This window comes from Microplitis mediator, chromosome 9 (genome assembly GCF_029852145.1).
Source record: "Microplitis mediator isolate UGA2020A chromosome 9, iyMicMedi2.1, whole genome shotgun sequence".
NCBI classification, from domain to species: domain Eukaryota; kingdom Metazoa; phylum Arthropoda; class Insecta; order Hymenoptera; family Braconidae; genus Microplitis; species Microplitis mediator.
This window is the reverse complement of record NC_079977.1, coordinates 22,569,055-22,593,950: the sequence shown is the minus strand read 5'-3', so window position 1 is coordinate 22,593,950 and position 24,896 is coordinate 22,569,055. Positions and strand designations below refer to the sequence as shown.

The window sequence follows — 24,896 nt, the reverse complement described above, 5'->3', positions numbered from 1 at the left end:
AATATGACGTGTGCATATACACCAGAGACTGTCCTACTGTTAATACTGGTCACACTATTGTGCTGCTATGAGATAGATGTAGCTGATGTCGGTTCCCATAAACGAGGAAAATCGACATTGCTATTCACGGGAGTAGTACAGGTACAGGTATTGTGTAGATTTACACAACAAATTGTAAATTTTTTTACTGTCAAAATACCTAAAAAGTTATCTACAGATTTATAATAAACTGCCAGAAAATTATGTTTCAAATTCAGAGAGAATACTAGGGATTATGACTGTCTCAATGCTTTCTTTCGAGGGTACACTGAATTTTAATAAAATTCATGAAAATCTGAAAAATGTAAAAAAGATTGGGAAATTCAAAAAGCTGACATCATAAAAGCTCATGTGAAAATATGAAATTTTTAACTTGCCGCTATGAAAAAACAAAAATTTAAAAAAAACAGCGAGTCATTGGTCTCTTCGGGAAGAATCAAGGCTGATTCCAATTAAATCTGGCGTTAAGTTGAATATGTGAAAAATATATAGAGTAATTGTTATTCTATAAGTTGACAGAAAAAGTTAAATTAATTGTTAAAAAAAAACGTAAAGTTACTTATGTATACAACGTATAGTACTTAATTAATAAGAGAAACTAATTTTCCACAATATTAATATTGATGCAATCTTATACATATATATATATATGTACGGAAATTGCGTGTCTGTTTAATCTCAGTCTCTTTGTTTGAAGAGTAACATAAGCGTTAAGCTTTGTCATCAGTCGTAGGAACGTAAAACGAAATAACAAGTTATTCACCACATAGCTATGTATCATATTGTGCTCAACAAACACGCACTTATTATGTACTGACATAAAAAATAATTTTTTTTTATAATTTAAAATAATACATTATAAAAACAGAAGGATAGATAGATAGATAGATAGATAATATAATTTATTTGGCCATGAAGTCATGACTTCTTGCGGCCATCAAAAGCTAAAATACCTAAAAATACGTAGTATAACATACATTTCGCTCTTAAGTTCCTTTCTACAATTTCAACAATACTGTTCTCAAAATTGTTCCAAATAGTTAATAAGATGCAATTTTCTTTAGTTCAACTGATTAATAATGTAAGAAGGACACTTTAATATATTTCACTTGCTAGTAAATAGAACCAAATATTTATTTAACAGTTAAACATTATTGAACCCGACAACTAATCGTATAATATGGACAGTTGGTAATAAGTAATATAATAAGGGAAAGGGAAAGAGTAGTTAGATGACGTCACGTTGGGTCCTCTCGGAGGGCCCCGTCGGAATGCCTCTCCTTCGTCAGCCTCCATGTCCATCTCGCCCTTCTCTAGTGGGGGTGAGCCTTGTCACAGGCTGAGGGTAGCTCCTGACGTCAGAGGCTACAGGCCTCAAGATGCCTATCGAGCAAAAGGCTCGGTATTCAGGAACGAGTAGTTTACAATAATAATAAGAAGAATAATAACAATGATACCAATGTGTTTGGTCAGAGTTTACCTATCAAACAGACTTAATACACAAAACAAAATGAATAACACGTGGTTTTATTGTTGACGGAAAATATTTGCGGACGATCGTAAGCTGGCTGCTATTTTGTATAACAAAAGTCTTGTACCCAAACAAGATAGATTTATATAGATAGATGTATGTGAGCAGGGGAAAACAGGTCCGAAAGTCCTTCAAAAAATCTATATATCAATCCTCTTGAGATCTTATTCCGCAACAATACTGAATAAACCTATACCTTATATCATGTTCTTAACTTTGAGATATATATCTAAAATTTTTATTTTACTTTGATAATCAATACTTATTATAATTTATAAATTATTATCATTATTTCTATGTTATTATGCAACAGCACAACAATTTACATAATGAAATTATGATCTTAACCACACAATACATAACTCACCCTTTATTTAAATACAAGTGAAACAAAAGGGAATTGCATTATCTCAATGTTTCTATCAGAATTGAAGCCAGTGACAAGTTAATTGATGTGATGATTGACTCTCTGTAGCAGCAGTAGTAGTAGTAGTAGTAGTAGTAGTAGTAGTAGTATGTAGTAATAGTATCAGATACAGAAGCAGAAGCAGAAGCAGAAACAGAAGCAGATTGCAACATCCTCACCTTTGATAAATCAAAGACAATTAAATAACTATATGGTGACCTGTATACATCCCCAATAAGACACTTGACGTTTACTCATGCGTTTCTATGGAATTTCAAACTGAGGTGACCTAGGAGAATCCAAACTATTTCACCGGCATCATCATCATCATCATCATCATTGTCCTCTGATGCAGTTCAATTCCCTCTTTCACAGTCCACTTTACAGCTATTTCTATTACCTCTACTACAATGCCAGCATTGTCAGCCATCTTCTTGTGATCTATGCAACAATTGTGGCTATATTTGCTATATATACATATAACATCTCTCACAGATATATTCTAACTATAAAAATTAATCTTTAAATAAATTCATTTTATTAGCTTTTCATTTCGTTTAGGCTCAATATTTATTATTATAAGTACTAAATTTAGAACGAGTTGATAATTTTAAGTGTATAAAAACAAATAAGACATCGATAAAAAAAGGATATTGAAAGTGACTAGGGTGTGTGTATGTGTGTGTGTGTGTAAGCTCTACTGGCTGGCTACGTCTACTGCACTCGGTAGATAAAACAGAGTAGGACCTACAAGTAGGAGGTTAAATGCATCCGCCGGAGCAGAAATGTCCGAGAGCCTCTTAAATCAGGAGTAATCATTTCCGGCCATTCGCACTACCATCGTTTGGGGCTGCCCACAGGATCAGACGACTACTATACAGACGACTACAGACCTCGTCCAGTCTACTCCTCTCTACTTGACACTACTCTCCTACTCTCCTACTTAAATCTTTTTTTTTTCTTCTCTAGACTATTATTCTACTATATATTTTATCTTTTTTATTTCTACTGTTAAAAAAAAAATATATTCGGCATTAGAAACAATAAATCTTAGATATTTTTTTTTTTTTTTATAGACATAAAAATAATAATAATGATAATGAGAAAAATTTTATTACAAGAAAGGATCAGAGGATCATTATAATGTATAATAAAAATGATGATGAAAGAGCAAACTTTGAAGGTGTCATCATGAGACTTAATAACCTGGTAACTCGTTTACGGCTCGTTATTACCATTATCCAGAGCGTGTAATTATCTGGATTACTAGGTAGGTGGACCTCAAGCATACCGTCAACATGATCCCAACGACTGGTATTAAAACACTGTAGTCTTGGTAAACCGGCCGTTGATTATGTTGTAGACTTAATGAGATACTTTATTCATCCAACTATTTGTTATATATTTGATAACCGTTTTTTATTATCGCATTCATTATTACTATAATCTTAATTAACGATTTATGTTTCTCAATTATTATTGAATAGTTATTAGAATTTAATTAAAACAATAAATTTGTTGAAATTATTATTGATGTAGACTTTTTCGTGGTTCTTGCACTCGTTTCACATGATATATGATTTATGGTGATCAAGCGTCCCCAACGACGAACGACGAACCAACTGTATTATATATATATATATTCTATATACACTAGCTATTACACATGATAGACTGCATGCCGTTTGGGATACACCCAACACCCAGTAGTAGAAGCAGTAGTTGTGTAATAGCAATACAAGTATAGCAGGGACTAAGGGTGCCAGTCTAGCTGATTCAGCTTCATTCACTCAGGCGAAACACCCTTCTCACTCTTCTCACTCTTTTTACTCTTTAACTTTAATTCCCTTGATGATCCCTTCTCTTCCCTTCCCTTTATTCATCGTTTTCTTGTTTACCACGATGACCAATCTGAACAATACTAAACAAATTTTTACCAATATTCAACAACTATTTTAGATATTTTATCATAAATTTAACTAAAAATAGTTGACAAGATTTTTAAGTTAAGCTGTGGCATTAATTATTGGTTTTAAAATAAATTAAGTAACTTAAATAAATGGTGGAATTAAGCTATATATTTGTGGTCTATGGTGTTGCTTTATTTCTTTATTCCAGAAACATTTGTAGTGAATGAAAAAGAAAAAAAAAAAAGTGTAAAAAAAAAATAAAATTGGTAAAATTGGTAGAGAGAGAATTAGACCAGTGACGGAGTTACGTTTGTCGCTGTTAACGAAGCAGATTAGTCAGACTGACGGAAAGCTGTAATTCCCTAGGCAAATGACGTCGATCGTACAACTAACACATTGCACATTGCGAGACAATTATTCAACGGTGTCCGGTTTAAACCCTAACATTATGCTTTTTTTTTTTTATTATTTTTTTCCACCTCATTGTAAATAGCATTACATTAACATTATATATATCTTTGGTAATTAATTATATTATTCTACAATTTTATATATTTATTTATTATTAAAATCGTATAGTATATTTCTTATGTATAAAAATGAAAAGTGACTTTTTGACTCGTGTATCAATTTGTTTGGGCGTTTTATTATTATTTTTTTTTTATCTCAATCAATTCCATTAAAATATCATTGATTGGAATATTTCGTAAAGATAAAAAAAAAAAAAAAAAAAAAAAAATGGAAATAGATATAAAAAAATGTAACATTTTTTATTGGCACGGCTGACTGGTAACGGACGGTCGAGGTCAAACGTGCGTCCGTCGGTTCGATAACGTTTTCCAGTGATTCGTGCTGCTGCTGCTGGGGTCGCGGTTGGCTGCAGAATTGCCTGGTTAATTTCACACTCCCATGATTATATAGACGAAATGGGAAGCATTTATATTCGCAGACGCGTATATAGAGTCAAGGGTGTCTGATTGCACCCGATGTTTCAAGTAAAAAAAAAAAAAATTAAAAAAAAAATTATTAAAAAAAAAAAAATTGCAATTTTATTTTTTGTCATCTTGTCTACAGTGTATATAATCGAAGGCTATATAATGTGTCTTCTTTTCTGGGAAATCGAAATGCTCGATCATACGCGAGATTGGCTCATTCTTTACTTTCTTCCAAGACTCTATTTTCATAAGATCAAGAGCGGAAAGGCTCACGGTTCAACTACATATTCTGTTATAACATTGTCGATGGATATATTAAAGTCAAAAAAAAAAAATAATAATAGTATTTTATAAACAATTTTAATGTAAATTGACAAAAGAAAATTAAATACTACATCGAAATGATTTTTAATTTTAATTACAATAATATTTCTCATTATTCCTCTATTAAATACAGAGTTAAAAATTAACCACTTTATCACTAACTGAAGCTTTTGAATACTGTATTGTATAATTAATTAAATTACCGTACTTTTAAAACGATAAAATATTTCAATAACCGCATATTTTAACAGAAACTTGATTTTATAAACTTGGGAAAAAAAAAAAAAAAACTTAAAAAATTACCATTAATTTCTTAATTAATTTACTTATCCAAATGGAGCCAAGTCAAGTCCGATAAGTTATTCATGAGTTCTCTAGAAAAGCTTTGACTTACGCTAAAGATTTGTCCAACCGTTAGACTTGCGTTCATTTCTACTTAATTCTTATTCTCTTTTACTTATTTCATTTTTATATATCTATATTTTAGTATAAACTTTTCTATTTTTTAACAAAAATAAAGAAAAATTTCTTTTTACCATAAAGTTTGTCCTGTAAGTATAAGTAATGAAGGGAAAGTATATGTATATATGTATATAAAAGTATCGGTGAAATGTTTAAGTAGATGAGTAACGTCAAGAAGAGCGCGTTGTTGAAAACCAATGGTAATATTAATAAGTGGACGAGAGAAGTTATATCAACTACGAATGAATTTTAGAGAAAGAAAGATAGTTTTATAAATATATATATATATATATAGAACTAACTGAGGGAGGAACGGATGGATGAATAAAATATGTAAGAGAAAGATAACATTCAACCACATCAGAAAGCTTTAAAACCAGCGAGAGCTGTTAGCATAATTACAATACCTCGCTTTGATTATCCGACTTTCTGCTTACTTCAAACTCATACTTTTTTACATACTTTTTATTTAAAACTCGTATTACAGCCATATAAATGGATATCCCCTACTCAGATGAGCTTTTGACTAGTCTATTTGCCTTTCATATTTATTACACGATCTGATTGGAAAAATCTATTAGCGCATATAATATCATACTTTTTAATTATTCAGATGGACATATGTTAATAAAAAGACTCGTATGGAGTATATTTATATTGATATTTTATTTTTAAATTTATGCTATGAAAATTGAAAATTTTCAAAAAAAAGTATGTGTATAAATATTTCTATAACTTTTAAAATTATTAACTGACTTTAATTGTTCTTGTGACATTTCAAAGATCATGTCAGCCGTCAATTTTTCAAATAATTTTAGATTATGCGATCAAATATAGATTCTAAGATAGTTGAAAGAGTTTTTTTGAAATTTTAGAAAATCAATTCTAAAATCTAATCAGCTTTAGAACTTACTCTCTAAACATGAATTAGTGGAAATTTCATTAATTACGTTAGTGAAGCAGTATTCACTTCATAATCAGTGTATTTAAATAACAAATTAGCGAATTCTCACTAATAAATTTAGTACTATAATTTTCACTAGCAAATTAGTGATTTTCACTACTGAACTACCGATATTTTCATAATTTCTACAAGTAAATCTGTTATTCACTTCTTGATTTATGAATTTCACAATTTCACTAGTAACTTTAACTAGGAAATAATTAAATATTTTACTAGATATAAAATATAATTAATAATTACGGTGCTATTTTTAAAAATATTAATAAAAAACTTTCAAAATAAAAAAAAATAGAAGTACAGAACAATAATATATTTATATGAAGAGTACGTCAATCATAACATCACGGATTTTTTATTTCTTCATCAGTTATTGTTTGGTATCATAACGAATATACTATTTACACTCAGGCGATCACATGCGTAGGCCAGCGCAGTGAATAGCATCAAAGACTTTGAATCGGAAGGATGCAGGTTCGAGCCCAGCATTCACCGGGATTTTTTCATCAATCAAAATCATGTAGACTTCCTCTAAGTAATGATTCTAATACATTAATCACATTTTGGATCTAATTACAAGTGTCTTATATTTTTTTCGCAATATAATATTTTTTTTCACCGATGAAATCAGTGGATTCCCATATTCACTTTTCAATTTAGTGGATTTTCATATTCACTTGAAATTCGTGAAAAATCACTAATTCATATTTAGAGAGTAATAAAAAAAAAACGTCGATTGCTGTAAATTTTATTTTCATCGATTAATTCGTTTGAGAAATAACGTTGCCGAAACATTAGAAAAATACCAATTTACGTTATTTTCCTTAGATATCTCATAATATGATGTACTAAATGTTAAAAAAATTACACGAAATTCTCATCTTCGAAAACAATATCTATCAATCAATCACAGATAAAGTTTTTTTTTCTCTCTTTAAATTTATCTGTAACTAATAAATCTGTCAGTTAAATTTTAAGTTTCAAATAAAACTTTTATCTGCTAAGAATTAATCTTTAATCAAAAGCTGTCTCTCAATAAATCATGATAATTATAAAATTAGTATTCAAAGTTTTATAATTAATCATTATATCTTAAAAAATATAAATGATAATTTTATCAAAAGTGTATCTAAATTTAAAAAAAAATTTTCAATATTAAATTTTATTAACCAAAAGTGAAAAATTGCAACAATAAAAAAATGTGATAAGTTGTTTTGAGATATATGACGTTTTTATTCAACCCTCCTTGAAAATATATATATATATGTATATAAATAAGCGATGAAAAATTAATTCACGAGGGTTACTGTAAAATGGATATCCGAGCGACATGGATGATACATCTATTTAAATATACGCAAATATACATATATACGCCATTAAATTTAAGAATTATATCTCAATTTTATTATTATTATTTTAGAAGGAGATTTGAAAGTTAATATAATTAATAATTTAAAATATAACAGTACAAGTATATGAATATTAATAATGTGCATGAATAATAATAAATTGTAAATTATTCGTAAATCAAAGTTAGTTAAGTTTATTATTCTCATAAAATTTGAATTGATAATCAATGGTAAATTTTATCGTCGTTTATCCTCTCTATACTTAAAACTTTTGGGTAACTTTTTAAAAAGTCAACTTTCTGTAAATGGCCCTCAAGTGACATTGTTCAGTATCCAGCATTACTGGAGTAAACCCACAATGATCCATTCTTCCTATCATATCCCCATTACATTACATTACATTGCATTGCCTAAACTTTCTTTTCAAACGTTATTTATATTTATATATATAACATACTATACTTGGTATAAATATATACGTCTGTCTAGACTATAAAACTATTTCTTTATATTTTTTTTTCTCACTAAAGTAATATAAATATAGTTAAGTAGCTGAATAATGATATTAAAGTCAGAAAGAAAGAAAGAAAGAAAGAAAGAGAAAGAGTAAGCAGGATTTTAGATGAAAACTTTAGCCAAGTGTAAGAATCCATGCGTAAGGAAATTCACAAAATACCAGGATCCAATTCAGCTGTTAGTGAATTCTATCTGCATTTCATCCTTATATTCGGTTCGTGGATTTACCTCAAGATTTTGGGAGTAAAGCGAGAACGCATTTAGTATATATCGACTCGTTAACTCACAAGTATTCCTTAGATCTTTTAAGTTTCTCTAACCGAATACAATTTAAAAGCTTAATATTACACATACACTATTATTGTTATCAATAATCATTTTAATTTATCATTTTTTTTTTACACCTGGCAAAATAAAAATAAGATGAAAAAAGAAAACAACACAAATTTATTACAATAAAAAAATTAACTTGAAAAAATAATATTATGAAAACAAATGCATGTTATAATTAACTTTAAATATATATATTTTCCTCATTTATCACGATTCAGTTTTTAAAAATATTTATGTAAATGTAATAACGTCAACATTATAATGATAAAAGTAATCATGTAAACAAGTTGAATTCTATATAAATATCAGCGAGTCAGTTTTTAAATAATTTAATTATAAAGAAAAAAAAAAAGATGATGATCCGTTACTTGATAATTTGGTTTATTCTCAGTGCAATACTATGTAAGTTAAATAATTATGGGTTTTATAAATTTAAATATTAACCTTAAATTTTGAAATTTACAGACGCTAATGCAGCCAAGTGTCCAAAAAATGAAGAAATGAATAACTGCGGAAGTCTTTGTGAGCCAAGTTGCGAAAATCAAAAACCAGATTGCGGTCAAGGTCCTGGTGTTCCTCCTGTAATATTAATTTTTTTTATGTACCCGTGTAAAAAAAATTCGATCCAAAAAGATTCCGAAAAAAATCTGCATGTGGAACTTCTAAACATGAGACAGATTATAACTTCGAATGGAACTTTTTTGGAACGTTAGTAATTTTTATGGTAAATAAAAAGTTTTTATGAGTAAATTTAGAGTCAAAAAAGGACGTTCTTGGAAATTTTATATGGATCTTCTAAAAAGGTTCCATACTCACTACTTTTGACCTTTTTCGGAAACTAAAAAAGACGTTCCAAAAACATTCCAAAATGGTCCAAAACTCGTTACTTTACAACCTATTATAGAACTAAAATAAACGTTTCATAAACATTCCAAAAACGTTCCAAAATCACCACTTTTGACTTTTTTATGGACTAAAAAAGGCGTTCCAAAAACTTTCCAAACTCACTTCTTTTGCATCTTTTGTAGAACAAAGACGTTCCAGGTATATGCCAAAATAGTTCAAAAATCACTACTTTTGAATTTTATATAGAACTAAAAAAAATGTCCATAAAAAGTTCCAAGAACGTCCTTTTTTGACCCTAAATTCGCTCATCAAAACTTTTTTTTTTACCATCAAAATTACTAACATTCCAAAAAAGTTTCATTCGAAGTTCTAGTCCGTCTCATGTTTAGAAGTTCCACATGCGGAACTTTTTTGGAATCTTTTTCGAACGAATTTTTTTTTACACGAGTAGTTGTAATAATAATAATAATAATAAATAATAGTATTATTCAATCGTTATTTTTAGTCTTGCGGTCCAGGACCAATGAGAAAGTGTCGTTGTAAAGATGGTTTTTTTAGAAATGGTAACGGTAAATGTGTTAAAGCTAAAAAATGTTAATTATTTTCAATTTACGTGGAAATATAAAAATTAAATTATAATTTCAAATAATAATATGATGTATGTTGGATAAATATTAAATAATAAATAAAAGTAATTGTTTTATTAAATAAATAATTGTCATAAATTAATAAAGAAATAGAATATAAATTATAATAATTACAATAGCTAAGTGATAGATTTATCTTTATGAATAAATAATATTATTAGCTAATTTACTTAGCTGATAATATTGATATTCAATTGTATGTCATTATTCTTTTTATTCATCCAAATGCGGAAGTTGATGGTTATTGTAACATTATTGATGAGAGATGAGAGATGAGACCGACTGGTGAGTTATAGGTATATAAGTATCGTAATCGTACGATAATACTGTAGTTAAACTAGACATTTTCATAAAAACTCAATCATCTACTTGCTGTTGTTGCAATAATGAAACTCAATACTTATATTTTATTATCTGCATACTGTCTACTCGTTGTAGCAGTTGATAATCTAGCAAGTGGTGCTAAAATTTTTGGAGGAGCTGGTATTGATTCGCAAGCTGTAAGTTTTTATTTATTTTAACTTTAAATAATTTTTAATTCAATTCAATAAACAAACTTTTAATTTAATTCAATTTAATTTTTAATTAAATATATCGGGTATTGTGTTACTTTTATTTCCTATTAAAAAGACATTGAGATAATCAATTAAATAAAAAAAAAAAGTCAAAATAAAAGTCTCTATATAAAAAGTTTCAGATAAAATAAATTAAATTAAAAACTTGTTTTTTCTCCTATTGTTATTTAAATAAAATATTTATTTTGTAGGCTGGAATACAAGCTGGAGTAGTTTTTCCGAAAATACCTGGCATCAATACTCCATTTTTGGGTTTCAGTCTTTTTCCATCACGATCAAGCGTATCATCAAATAACACGAATCAAGATTCATTTTCATCGTCATTTGGACAAGGACTGTCGTCACTGCTTCCAAATATCAGTAGTTTGATACCAGAATTTGATATACCAGAAAATAGTTCATTTACGGTGCCATCAATTACTGGACCACCTTCACTTGGATCTTTACCTAATATTCCAGGATTAGCCGATGCTATTTCAGAAGCGCGTAATCACGTACAAATAGCTATTAATGCGACAAGTAATTTTACTGAGGGAATTGACACGGCATTAAGACAAGCACTTGAGAGTAATAATCCAACTGGTGCTGTACGCACATTAGTAAATACTATTTTGAATGCTTATCTCACGGTCGCACAAAATTGTCCAATGATTGTTGTTGGTGTTCGCGTGTTACAAGAAGGTATCAGGTTAGCTATTGAGGTTGCTAAATCCGCTCGCAATATTGTTTTCGGATCTTCATAATTATTATTATTATTTATCTTTATATAATAAAATTGTTATGCCCAAGGTTATGATAATAAATTATATTCACAATATTTAATCCAATGACATTTTATTTTTTTTATTACTCATATATCATAAAGATAAAAAAAAAACAACAAATCAATCATATAAAAAGTTTAGGATATGAAAATTTAACGACAGATGCATAAAAGATGAGCTCACGCTATTAGTTTTTTTGATAATGCAGATCCTAAAAAAAATTTACAACTCTTGTAAAATCGACGTGTTGATATGTATATATATAAAATTTTTATTTTTAACATGACACAATATATATTTGAGTTGTAAAATAAATTTTCATTGAAAATAAGTGTCGCTGTGGAGAGTTGTAAAGGGTCTGCTCCAGCTGTCGTGGATGATGATGATAATATTCCACATGCGTGATGTCTACTCGTACTCACATTTACATACATAAATTTTTTATTTTTTTATTTTTTTACGTTAAAGTTAAATTCAAGTGTGTATGTGCATATATAACTACCACGTAAAATATTATTTTTTAAAAATCAACGTACAGGATACGTGCATAACTAAAATTAAGTTATAATGAATCCCATAAAATATTATTTGTCATTTCAACTGTCTTGTAAGAAATAAAAATGACAGTACACGGAAAGAAAATTATGGCAGCGGTTCCCATAATTTTGTGAAATTTTTTCCTATACCATCATAGGAATTACGGCCATAAATTATGGGAGCGGTTCCTATAATTATAGGAATGATTCCCATAATTATGGGAATAGTTCCTATAATTATGGGAATGATACCCATAACACTATAGGAATGTTTCCTATAATTTATAGGAATACTGTCTATAATATTATGGGAATCATTCCTATAATTTCTTGGAATGGTTCCTATAATTTATAGGAATGGTTCCCATATTATCATGAAAAAATGAATTTAAAGAAGTGTGGTAATGACTTCTACAATACACAGAAATATTATTAAACATAAAAACAAAAATTCAAACATTGAAAAAAAAATCGTATTTGGCAAAAAAACATTAAAATTTTTAATAAGAATTTTTTGTCAGCACAAAACATTCAAGAAAATTTAAATTTTGGGAAATTTCTACACTATTGGGCAAAAAAAAAAATGTATGATATTATAGGGATGGTTCCCATAACATTATGGGAATAGTTCCCATAATATTATAGGAATAGTTTCTATACCAATATGGGAACCATTCCCATAATAGTATGGGAATGATTCCCATACCATTATGGGAATGGTTCCCATAATGATATGGGAATGGTTCCCATAATATTATGGAACCATTCCCATAATGGTATGGGAACTATTCTCATACTATTATGGGGATGGTTCCCATAATATATGGGAACCATCCCTATAGTAGTATAGGTACTATTCCCATACCATTATGGGAACTATTCCCATAATGCATAGCAAAACTTCCCATAATTTTCTTTCCGTGTATAAGTCAGAAAGAAAAATTTTTATTTATGAATAAATCAATAGACAAAATTTTTATAAAAATGATTATTTAACATAATGATATCCACCGCTGACAGTTATATTAACAGCATTTATAAATGGATTTTCAATAATACATTGGACGACATGTGCTATTTCTTCCGGTTGACCAATTCTTTTGGGAAATAAATTCAATTCCAGCATCGCTTCATTTATTTTTTCAATTGGTCCCATAGTACCTGATATTTGTTATGTTATAAATATGAATAAATAATAAATTAATTAATATTAAAAAGAGGGTACTAACGTGCCATTGGTGTATCAATATAACCAGGTGATAGAGTAACAACTCGTATACCTTTACTGGCAACAGCTCTGGCTAAGGGCAAAGTCATTCCAACAACAGCAGCCTTACTAACACAGTAAGCAAACAAATCCTCCCTTCCATCAGTTGCCATAACGCTACCAATATTAATTATTACACCACGTTGCTTATTCGCGTCAGGTAAATTTTCTATCATCACGTTTATAACCAAACGCGTCATATTAAATGTCCCAAGGGCATTTACATCCATCACCCTTTTGTAATTCTCCAATGGCAATGGTGTGTTGCCATCGAAATCATACGGGACACCCCATTCAACAATACCTGCACAATTTATCAATACATTTATGCCACTAAAAATTTTTTCTTCTTTTATTTTATCCAAAGCTTCTTTTATTTCTTTTTCTGACGTCACCTTATAAGAAAAACTTTTGATTATTTTGGAAAAATAATGATAAATTTATACAATAAAACTTACATCTGCTTTAATGAACATAAAATTATTTCCCAATGCTTTAGCTAAAATTTCACCTTTTTCTTCATTAATATCTATCACAATAACTTTACCATTGTTGTTTATAATACGTTCAGCAATTGATTTTCCCACTCCAGAACTACCACCTGTTACAACAGCAACAACTTCCTAAATAATTATTATAAATAAATAAATAAATAATTATTTAAAAAATGATTGATAAATATAATTGCCTTCATGTTTTTATCCATTTTAAATTAAATAATAGACGACTAATACTCGGAGGAAGAGTAAATAGAAACTGATTAATTATTAAATACTCGAGCGGTTTATCATGAATGAGTTATGCAACGAGATATAATATATCTGTTTGATAACCAAGTAAATAAAACTGAGGTTTTATTTTTTTTGTAATTAGATATCTAGGATTGAATGTATATTTTAATTACGTCATTCGTTGTGAATATAAAAGTTAAAATTAATTATTATTTTAATTGGAAGATAAAAATGAAAGCAAGTTAATTGTATTAAATGTAGGTGACATGGAACACGCATGTCATTGTAATCTAATTTTGTGCGATTAACAGTGACGTGCGCAATAATGCTTGTAAATTGGGGGAATTATGTTGCCGGGTGTCTCTGACCCTAGAGTTTATATATATATCTATATACATTTAGCAATTGAAAGCGATTAACATACGTACCTGGACAGTAGTAAACTCGGATCTAAAATTTACATTACTACTTGTCAAATATATATATCTATATATGTGTGGACATCTAATCCCTTGAGAATATTTATATTGATTACAATTACAATTAATTATGCATCAATTTAAATTTATATTTTTATATTAAACTTTAAAATGAACAAGTACACTGTAAAAAATTCGCGGAGTGAATGCGGAGTGAATGAATTTTTAATTATTCACTCCCCTCGGAGTGAAATTCACTCCCCTCGGAGTGAAATTCACTCCGCAGGGGAGTTTTCGCGGAGTAGATAATTTTTTATTAATTAAATCCCTCCGGAGTGAAATTCACTCCGGAGCGGAGTTTTAAATATTATTAATAAAATATAACTCCACATAATAAAATCGAAGTAAAAATTCGCGTATTACATTATTGATCAGCTGATATGCACACACATACACACATACATATTTAGGCACACACACGCACGCACAAATTTTCAGACACGCACAAATTTTCACACATGCACACATTTGCACACACACACCTGCACACACACATGCACGCAAACACACACTCGCACACACAAACACACATATTGTTTAGCAGTTTCATATAAATTAATATAAATTTATTTAAGTATTGAAACTCCGGACCGGAGTGAATTGGGAGTGAAATAAAATCCGCGTCACTCGCAATCACTCCGCTAAAAAAAAACTCCCAATTTACTCCGCATGCGGAGTGATTTTTTTTTAAACTCCGGAACTCCGAGTGGCGGAGTGAATTCGGATTTTATTTTACTCCCAATTCACTCCGGATTTTTTACAGTGTAACAAAATAAAAAATAATAATATTATATTGTCTTTAGAGATGACAGTAACTGATGTGGTTTCTCTAGTTTTGTGCGTTAAAATAGGACCACTAAAAAGGGTTACTTAGAATTTACAATAGTACTAGTAGTAGTAGTAGAAAGTAAAACTATATATATATAGAGAGAGTTGGAGAGACACAACTCAACTGAAGGGACTTGATAGTAAACCGCAATCGGGTATGCAATTTACGTAGTGTCCGACCTCTGTACTGGTCACCACAAAAAACTTTTATTATCATCTTCTATCTTTTATTTTATTTTATCCTCACATTGTTCACATGTCACTGTAATTTTTTTTATTTTATTTTCTTTTGATCCTTAATATTCTAAATAATTTTTATTATTTAATTAAGACAATTTTAAATAAAATATATAAGACTTTAATTGGTATCATCATTAAAAATAGTTAATATAGTTTTTTTTAGGGAGCTATTGTTGGTTTTGTGAATTTAACCAGCAGAGATGTCAAAACCAATAGTATCTTTTATATACACTTTCACAACAAAGCCATCATATAAAAGTAAGTGACGGGTGTATCTTTCATTTATATATATATATAATAATAATAATAATGATAATAATGTCAACAAGTTCATTGTTACTGGCAGTTTACTCGATTGAAAGTTTATTTCTGCTCATTAAAGTTTTCAACTCATTATAAACTAACAAATATCAAAGTGAAATAAAAATTTTATTTATTTTTATAATAAACAAGTTATTAGTATTAAATATGATTCATTTAATTTCGTAAATTTGGCATATATCAAATATGTCCCACATACTCAAATTAAATATAAAATTGTGGTATTATAAATATATAATTATAGCTAATGACAAATTAATGGAACGAGGTTAAAGTAAAACAAATAGCACTTAGGTATTTAATAAGTACATTAGAATTTATCTAATTTGTAAAGAAAAAAATTCTAATCAAATGTAGTCATATTAAAAATATATTAATAGATAAATATATGGATAAGCTATCAATTGATAAATATTCCTCTGACGCTTACGTGAGTTTTAAATAAATACAGATGCTGCTGATTATTATGTTAATAAGAATAATTGATGTAATTATAATGATAAATTTTTAATTTAATAAAATTTATAATAAATAATTTAATTGGGAATTTAAAAATTACAAAGACTCAAAAAATAAAACAAAGAGAGATTTTCGAAAATAGAATAAAAGCTTCATTGTTTTAATAAAACAACAGTAAAACTCTTGGGTTGTTGTAATTATTATTTTAATTGCTACATGCTTTTAATTAAATATTTAAAATACGATGATTAAATTGTTTAACTCTATAAATATTTAATTATTTTTTTTAGGGGAGGGAGGGGCAAAAGGGGGTACTCAAGTAAATATCAAGTTTTCGAGGACTCAAATACGCTAAATTTTTTTTTTGTTAATGATATTCAAAATAAATAGAAAAAATTTTTTGGATTTTAAACGAATTTAATTAAGTTGAATTTTTTTGTAAGTAATTTACATGAAAAAAAATTATATTTTACATGACTATTGGATACAAAAGAAGAAACAAAATTTTTAATAGTTTTTATCATAAAACAAACGTCATTAATATTTTTCAACTGACAATTGATTTTTGAAAAAGTTTATCAAAAAAAATTCAAAGTAACGCTTAATTATATTTACAGAAGTGATTTTGGAATGTACAAAAACCATTTAATGTATAAAATTTTTTTTTATTAAATTTTGGGGGTACCCCGTTTTGCCCCCCCTTCCCCTAAATTAAAATTAAACAGAAAAAAAAAAAAAAGAAAAGAAAAGAAAGAAATTTTATTAAATAATAAATTTGGTGGATAAGATTGTAGGTGATTGTACTAGACTGTAAGAGTAATGTACCATAATTTACCGTGAAAGACTTTGTTGTGTACCGTGACACTAAAGATACCGATGCTCGTTTACTTGATATTCATCTTAAACAAATCTTTACATTTTTATTAAGTATTAATTTATTTCATTATTAATGATATTTAATCTTTATGACGTAAATTTGTTAACAATAAAATAAATAAAAGTGAATAATGATAACTATTTATTTGATTTTATTAATAGCCACTGGGTTATTTAGACTTTTAGCAAACGTCATAAGAATAAAAAAAAAAAATTAAAAAAAAAGAATAGAAAAAACTGAAACAATATTTATTCAGTGGCATTTAAATGATACGTGACAAATATCAAAAAAAAATTCTTATAGTTGTAGAAAAATTCGTTATTAAACAAGTGTTTCATATATAATAGAATTCAGTATATTATTGATGATGATAATGACAAAAACGCGTTAGTACTTACGATTAATTTTAAAATATTAAAATTATCATTGAGAAACTTTTCATAGATAATAGTATCACATATTTTAATATAATTATTACGATATCGTTTCATTATTATTAGATCATTTTTTTTTTTATTCTTTTATTCTTCTCTTCTATTCAAGTATTTATTCATGACAATTATTTCTTAATTAATAATTAAATAAATAAACGATAATTATTTAAATAAAGTGGTAAAAAATGTCAAGTGTTATAAGTTATTTAATATTTTTAATAGTTATTAAAGAAAGTTATTCACAATTACGAAACAATTTAGTGCATATTCAGGCAAAGGATCCAGATATGCATCGAAAAGGTTTTAAAAATTTTCCATATTTAAAAATAATAAAATAAAATAAATAAATAAAATTTGAATATGTGTAGATGTTACATTCGGAGGATTCACATTTTTACGAGGTCAATTATTTGATGAGCAGTATTTAAATAATAAAGGAGTGTGTACTGGAAGATGTTCAGATTATGAAAATACGTATTATCATCATAATGATAGATATAATAAATCAATAACTCAAAAATTATTCAAATGTGCTGGGCGTGTTGTTAAATGTAGAAATGTTAACAATTTTGATGTTTCTGTTGTTGTGGTAATTTTATTTCATTCTTCATGATCTGATTTTAAAAATGTTTGTATATACTTATCTACATAATAATTATTTTATTTATTTGACAGTATGCTGATAATAATATGTATAGATATAAAATTAATAAAGAAAGAAGTGATTATCAAATACGAAAAGCTGAAAATTATCATGACCATTATAATTCTCACAAGCATCATGATTTATATACAAGTTATGATGTTAAATCTGATTATAATAATTGTGCAACATGTAAATGTTATTGCGATGATACTAATAATAAAAAATTAGTACGTTCTTTTTGTTTGGACGCCGTTAAATCTCGAACTGAAGACGGATTGTAATTATACATTTTTTTTTGTTCTTATCCCTGATTAAAAAAGTGAATTGAAAAGTATTGAAAATTATTTCAATTCTTTTCAATCCCTCGGCGGTTTTGGAAAGTATTGAATGGAATTGAAATTTCGATTGTTTGAATACTTTCCAATTCCAAAGTGGAATTCGAAAGTATTGAAAAGAATTCAATCTTTCATCATTTCAATATCGGATTATTTAGGTATTGAGAAGGATTCAAAAAGATTAAAAATATCAATTCATTTGAATCTTTTTCAATTCCTCGGAAGTTCAGAAATTCTTTTATTATTTTGGGATTGAAAAGTATTCATTTTATGTCAAAATGAAAACCTTGGGGTATAGAAAGTATTCGAAAGGATTCATTTCTCATCTTTTTCATTACTTTTCAATTCACTTTTTTAATCAGGGTTATTATTGTTTTTTTTTTTTTATAATTAATTATTTATAATTTGATTAGTGTGATAACAGGATTGCGATTTAGAATAAGAGCTAGAGTTGTACATTTAGAAATACAAGAGGGTAAATTGGTCAATGGAGTTGTTGATAGAGATACTGTTCATTGGTTTGCTAAAAATTGGTGCACAATTACTGGAGCAATGAATTATGACAATCGTTCTCTTCAATTGGATGAAATTATTTTACCAGACAATCAAGTTTTAACAGGTTAAAAATAATTACATACATAAATAGTAAGTTTGTATAGGAAATTTTTATTTTTAGGTATTATGATAAATAGATACGATCCTAAAACGAAAATTCATGGATATAGATTTGGAAGATTTTCATTAGGAGTTACTGCAACAGTTTTAAATAATAGAGGAAATCTTGAGGTCAACAACTGGTATACATATCACAGAATACAAGGACCACGGTAAATATATTTAAAAATAAATAATAAATAAGTTGTCATTAAATAATTAAAATATTGTTCATGACAATTTTTATAAATTTTTGTTGGTTATAGAAAAGCTTTATTAATATCTGATTCAAATATTTCTTTAATATCACCTTCCGGCAGTGATGAACTAAGTACACCAAATAGACATTACATTAAATTTCATCCGAGCGATTGGAAGTACGATTTCGCCCAACATGTTATACCATTTTTGGATTTACAAGATGTCGTTACTGAGCCACCATCCCCAATATCTGGCGCTGGAATTTATTATAAAAGCAAAAGGGGTTACGGTGGTTTTATAGCGCCTAAAATAATTGTTAAATCAAATCATCTATATAACTAAAAAAAATAATAATAATTAAATTTATTGTAATTACTTAAATTAATTAGATTCATCAAATTTGCGATTATAATAATAAAAATAAATTGTCACTAATATGTATATTTACTTGTAATGTTTAAAGCTAACCTACAAAAAAATACTCGTACTTACTAGTAATTTTAAATTTAACAACAGATGGTTGTCATCTTTTGGTTGGTACAAGAATCTCACACGGGAATTGTGATTTTTTTTATTTAAAGGGAGTTGGTTATACTAGCTCTCGACTTAATTCTATTCTAAAATGACAGATTCATTGTTACAACACGTCAATGTAATATGAGAGGGTCAATTTAAAATTCCCCCTTTTAGATGTTAAAATAAAAAATCATCCCCTGAGTAATGGGCAAGTTTATTGTAATGTTTGTCGTTAAATAGCCAGATGCTCGTGTATCCACAATACAACAGTATTACATCGTTTTTGCCTGTTATTAGATAAAAATTAACATTATAAAATTTTATATAAAAAAAAGAAAAATTTGATAAAGTTTATAATGCAAATGGAAAGGATAAGAGAGACGACAATGGATGGAAATTCTGTAATGGTTATTGGAAACGCGATGCTGAGAATTGACCTCATAGGCCGCTTATCTTGACACTGTTCCCTACTAATCGAGCTTCAAGCTTCGAGTTTAGAATTTCCTGATTCATCCTAAAGCTATGCAGTAATATATATATATATTATACTATACTATGCATCGAACTAAAGTTATTTTGATTATCACTTTGAATAATCCGACAATTTCACCATCAAATTGCTTCACATAATCTTAATTTATATCGTTAAATAACTAAATAATCTGTTGGTTTAATATTCATGATATTTATTTTTTTAAAATAAACATCAACTGTAACTTATTAGTTTGAATTATTTGATTACATTATGATTTTAATTGACAAGTGCCATTACGGCATTCAGTATTGTCTAATGCACAATCAGAATTAATATAACATTGAGCGTTTAAAAGTCCCCGACATTTACGATCTTTTATTATATAATTATGACGACACTTGCACCGAAAATTTGAACATTCCGTGAATTCTAAGTGATGACAATCATAATTGTATCTACAATAATCAACATCTAAGTAATAAAAAAAAAAAAAAATTAATATAATAAAAATGAGTTTGAATTATATATTTATAAGAATTAGAAAACACTTACGTTTTGACTGAAGATCAAAATATAAAGAAATATTTTGTGCATTTGATGGTGAAAAAAAATTAGGCAGCAAATGACAAGTATTCAATAGACATCCCATTTCGTCATCAGCACAATCATAATCGATTCTACAAGGTGCATTTAATTTTCCTAAACATTTATTTCCTACTCTAACGTAATTATCAGAACATATACATTTGTTCTTTGTAGAACATATTGTATGAGGAACATAACGACAATGATCATCATTTACACAATAATCATTGATATCTGTTGAATAATTGTAGATATTTTTCCTTATTTTAGTGAACACAATATTTTATGATGTTATAAAAACTTACTTTCTGCATAATATAAACCATTTTGGTGTTCATTTTCTGGTGAAAAAAATTCTTCTAATGATTGACAAGTTCCAAAAAAACAACCGAGTTCTTCTTCTACACAGTCATAATGACCAGAACATGTTGAATCGTTATTACTTTCAACACACTCGTTGCCTACATTAAAAAAATTTGGTAAACATTCACATCCTTCTCTAAAACATCTTGTATTATTAAACTTGTATAATGATCTACACTGATCATCATTTTCACAATATTCACCTACAACTACAAAATTTATATAAATTATAAATTATATAACAAAAAAAAGGCAAAATATATCAAGCTAAATTATTCGTAACGTAATTGACTAATTACAGTATAAGAACATCCACAATACACATATATACATGTAAGGGTGTAGTTCTTTTTACATATATTTTTTTTCGGTCCCAACTGAAAATTTTGTTAAAAATGTAAAAAAAAAAAAAAAAATTTCTGGAAATTTGAGCCGTCAATATTATCATTAAGTACTTTCCCAGAGCCAGGAATGATTTTCTGATTAAAATAAACGTAAACTTTGAATTTTTTCTAAATATCTATAACTCAGCGGCATTTTATGCTAGCATATTGTTCTAAAATGCGATTTCCTCAGGATTAAGTGCTCTACAAAAATGTCTATTGCGTCGTAGCAGTAATCTGCACCTGAAAGATTGTACAGTCCACCAAAGCTGAAATTCGTAGAAAATGCGCGTGTATTTTTTTCAAGTTCTTTCATAAATAACTGGAGTATTATTTCAGTCTTTTCGACAAATCCAGTTATTCATGAAATAATTTTTTAAAAAATTCGTATTTTCTACGAAATTCAGCTTTGGTGACCCGTACTATCTTACAAGTGCCGATTACAGTTACGACACAAAAGGCATTTTTCTAGAACATCCAATTCTGAAAAAATCGTACTTTAAAACAATATGCTAGCACAAAATGCCGCTGGGTTATATATATTTGAAAAAAAAATCAAAGCTTACGTCTATTTAAAATGGAAAATTTTTCCACGCTCTGGGAAAGTATTTAATGTTAATAAAAAGGGTTCAAATTTTCAGGAAATTTATTTTTTTTTTGACAATTTCGCGGAATTTTCGGTTGAGATCGAAAAAAAAATAGTCGTAATCAAAAAAAAAAAATATTGTCAATTTGGAATATTAGTTAATTTATAAAAAACGTACATCCGTTTTGATATAAATCACTATTGTTTTTATTTTCTGGTGAAAAAAAAGTTTCTGCTGTTTGACAAGTTCCCAAATAGCAACCGATTTCATATGATGAACAATCATAATGAGTAGAACATGTTAAATCGCCATTACGTTCGATACACTTATTGTCTACTTGAAAAAAATTTTTTGAACATTCACATCTTTCTTCAGTACATATTGTATTATTTAACCCACTACATTGCTCATGATTTTGACAATAATCTCCTATAACTACAAAATTGATATAAATTATAAATTTTATAGTATAGTCAGAAGTGGACAAATTAGATCATGCCAAGTTAGTCGTTACGTAATTGGCTAATTACAGTATAAAAATATCCACAAATATATATACATCTAAATGTACGCCTGTTGAACATTAATTCTACGATATTGTGAACTTAAAATATTACGATATTATAAAATCTTACATTTTGGAGAATATAAATCACTATTTTTTTTATTTTCTGGCGAAAAAAATGTTTCTATTAATTGACAAGTTCCAAGTAAGCAAGCGAGTTCAAGACTTTGACAGTCATAACTTTCATAACAAATTAAACCAATAGGATCAAGACAGATGCCGTCTCTTAAAATATAGTTTGGTTTACATCGACAACTACTCATATAACATTCGGTATTATTTAAATGACACCAATAATCAGCTTGACAATCGACATTAGTGTCTAAAAAATAAATATTTTATAATGTAAATAATTAATGTTTAACCAACTTTAACTTACTGATAGCTGAATTATCATCATCCGAGGAAATTGCCAATGAAAATGGATTAATAAAAAGTAATAAGCTTAAAAAAATCATCATTTTTTTATCCATTTTAGTTTTTAACTTAATAGTTAAAAATTATAAACTACTTGCTTGCTTCTTTATCAAACTGTTGACAGTTCAAATTATCGAAAAAAAAAAAAAAAACCAACGGCTCTTATATACCATTAATTTTGTAAATTTATTTTTATTTTGCCAATCACAAATCACATAGTTTTGACATAAGTAAAAATTTTCCGTTAAAAAATAATAAATTTTACGATTACAAATGACTCATGAGTACTCATAATATTTAATCCTCACGAGCACTCAGTAATCGTAAAATAACATTTGATTTTCGATAAAAAATATTTATTTCTCACGAATACACATGTCGTAAAATAATATTAGATAAAAATTAACATATTTTTTTACCTTTTAAAATCTAAAGAAAAAAAAAAAGAAAATAATAACAATAATATGTAAATTACAATTAAAAGGATAATACTTTAATTGTTGTTCACAAGTTATATCTAATATTATAGTATCAGTGTATGAATATAGCTGCGCAATAATATAATATAGAAGGTATTACCGTGATAATAAGTTTTTTTTTGTAAATAGAATACATCAGAATTAATCTTGAGCACAAGTTCTCTTACTTGGTTTACATACTTTTGTCATTTGCTCTGACCAATATAATGATGCATTATTATCTATAATGTCACATCTAAATATTTAGCTGATTTATAAAATTCACTTTCATTATCATAAAACTAAATATTATTATATAATTTACAATTATAATAATACAATATCTCAAACACTATACCATAGCTGCATTTCTCGTATTTCACCATTAATAATTTTAATAAACTCCAATATAATATCTATTACACAGTTTAAAATTTGTTGTATTTGTGTACAAATAGTAATTGGTTATATTTATTGTGTTAATTATTAAACATATTCAAGTGTTAATTTAGCTAAAATTAAGTGTGTAATCTTTCTTTAACAAACGATTTGTGTTAAAAGATTTAAAAAATTTAAAAACAACAGATTTTTAATGTCATTCGGAATTTAACACAAAATAATAGCTAAATTTATTCTATGTGAATATATTCAACGAATTGGATACATCACACTTTCCGCGCGTTTTGTCTTATTACTTAGTACATTTATAATACTAGCGGTAACGTCAGCGTTATCTAGCGTTAATATGTTAAAAAAATTTTTAAAAAATTTACGCTGAATCAACATAAATAAAGTGTTATATATAATTTATCATGTATTTATTTATTTCACTTTAACACAATGCATATGTTAAATCAATAAAAAATTTATATCAAAGTTACTCTTGCCGATTTATTTAAAAAATATTTTTGTTCTTCTTCAACACGTTCTAGTAAATT

General features: G+C 27.6%; 4 protein-coding genes across 7 annotated transcripts; 2 read left to right on the top strand and 2 right to left on the bottom strand.

Annotated features, from left to right (window-relative positions):
- Positions 1 to 10,580: 10,580 nt before the first annotated feature.
- LOC130674611 (uncharacterized) lies at positions 10,581 to 12,195 on the top strand. The gene is made up of 2 exons (XM_057479989.1): positions 10,581 to 10,762; positions 11,029 to 12,195. The coding sequence occupies exons 1-2, from the start codon at positions 10,649 to 10,651 to the stop codon at positions 11,578 to 11,580; spliced, it is 666 nt and encodes a 221-aa protein (XP_057335972.1). The 5' UTR covers positions 10,581 to 10,648; the 3' UTR covers positions 11,581 to 12,195.
- Positions 12,189 to 14,237, bottom strand: LOC130674610 (3-hydroxyacyl-CoA dehydrogenase type-2-like). The gene is made up of 4 exons (XM_057479987.1): positions 14,093 to 14,237; positions 13,863 to 14,027; positions 13,367 to 13,799; positions 12,189 to 13,298 (listed from the first exon to the last, which is right to left on the bottom strand). The coding sequence occupies exons 1-4, from the start codon at positions 14,108 to 14,110 to the stop codon at positions 13,126 to 13,128; spliced, it is 789 nt and encodes a 262-aa protein (XP_057335970.1). The 5' UTR covers positions 14,111 to 14,237; the 3' UTR covers positions 12,189 to 13,125.
- A 1,803-nt stretch (positions 14,238 to 16,040) lies between these two features.
- LOC130674609 (uncharacterized) lies at positions 16,041 to 20,073 on the top strand. 4 transcript variants are annotated; one of them, XM_057479986.1, is made up of 7 exons: positions 16,041 to 16,224; positions 17,996 to 18,073; positions 18,142 to 18,362; positions 18,449 to 18,696; positions 19,168 to 19,373; positions 19,431 to 19,581; positions 19,675 to 20,067. In XM_057479986.1, exons 2-7 carry the CDS (start codon positions 18,061 to 18,063, stop codon positions 19,949 to 19,951), a joined length of 1,116 nt encoding a protein of 371 aa, XP_057335969.1. In that variant the 5' UTR covers positions 16,041 to 16,224; positions 17,996 to 18,060; the 3' UTR covers positions 19,952 to 20,067. The 4 variants fall into 4 exon arrangements, with proteins under 4 accessions (XP_057335969.1, XP_057335968.1, XP_057335967.1 ...); XM_057479985.1 differs by having other exon boundaries at positions 16,041 to 16,297; XM_057479984.1 differs by lacking the exon at positions 16,041 to 16,224 and having other exon boundaries at positions 17,170 to 18,073; positions 19,729 to 20,073.
- A 250-nt stretch (positions 20,074 to 20,323) lies between these two features.
- On the bottom strand, positions 20,324 to 23,636 carry LOC130674608 (prion-like-(Q/N-rich) domain-bearing protein 25). The gene is made up of 6 exons (XM_057479982.1): positions 23,463 to 23,636; positions 23,154 to 23,405; positions 22,696 to 22,953; positions 21,491 to 21,757; positions 21,153 to 21,419; positions 20,324 to 21,071 (listed from the first exon to the last, which is right to left on the bottom strand). Exons 1-6 carry the CDS (start codon positions 23,554 to 23,556, stop codon positions 20,869 to 20,871), a joined length of 1,341 nt encoding a protein of 446 aa, XP_057335965.1. The 5' UTR covers positions 23,557 to 23,636; the 3' UTR covers positions 20,324 to 20,868.
- Between the last annotated feature and the right edge of the window lie 1,260 nt (positions 23,637 to 24,896).

Bases quoted from the DNA above. Each gene is read 5' to 3' on its own strand.
- LOC130674608 (XM_057479982.1), bottom strand. From the start codon at position 23,556: ATGGATAAAAAAATGATGATTTTTTTAAGCTTATTACTTTTTATTAAT. The intron at 23,406-23,462 runs GTAAGTTAAAGT...TTTATTTTTTAG, and splicing joins TGATGATAATTCAGCTATCA to ACACTAATGTCGATTGTCAA. The intron at 22,954-23,153 runs GTAAGATTTTAT...TCAATTTTGTAG, and splicing joins TGATTTATATTCTCCAAAAT to TTATAGGAGATTATTGTCAA.
- LOC130674610 (XM_057479987.1), bottom strand. The intron at 13,800-13,862 runs GTAAGTTTTATT...TTTTCTTATAAG, and splicing joins TTATGTTCATTAAAGCAGAT to GTGACGTCAGAAAAAGAAAT. The intron at 13,299-13,366 runs GTTAGTACCCTC...AACAAATATCAG, and splicing joins TATTGATACACCAATGGCAC to GTACTATGGGACCAATTGAA.
- LOC130674611 (XM_057479989.1), top strand. From the start codon at position 10,649: ATGAAACTCAATACTTATATTTTATTATCTGCATACTGTCTACTCGTT. The intron at 10,763-11,028 runs GTAAGTTTTTAT...TTTATTTTGTAG, and splicing joins CTGGTATTGATTCGCAAGCT to GCTGGAATACAAGCTGGAGT.
- LOC130674609 (XM_057479983.1), top strand. From the start codon at position 17,959: ATGTCAAGTGTTATAAGTTATTTAATATTTTTAATAGTTATTAAAGAA. The intron at 18,074-18,141 runs GTTTTAAAAATT...GAATATGTGTAG, and splicing joins TCCAGATATGCATCGAAAAG to ATGTTACATTCGGAGGATTC. The intron at 18,697-19,167 runs GTAATTATACAT...TAATTTGATTAG, and splicing joins TCTCGAACTGAAGACGGATT to TGTGATAACAGGATTGCGAT.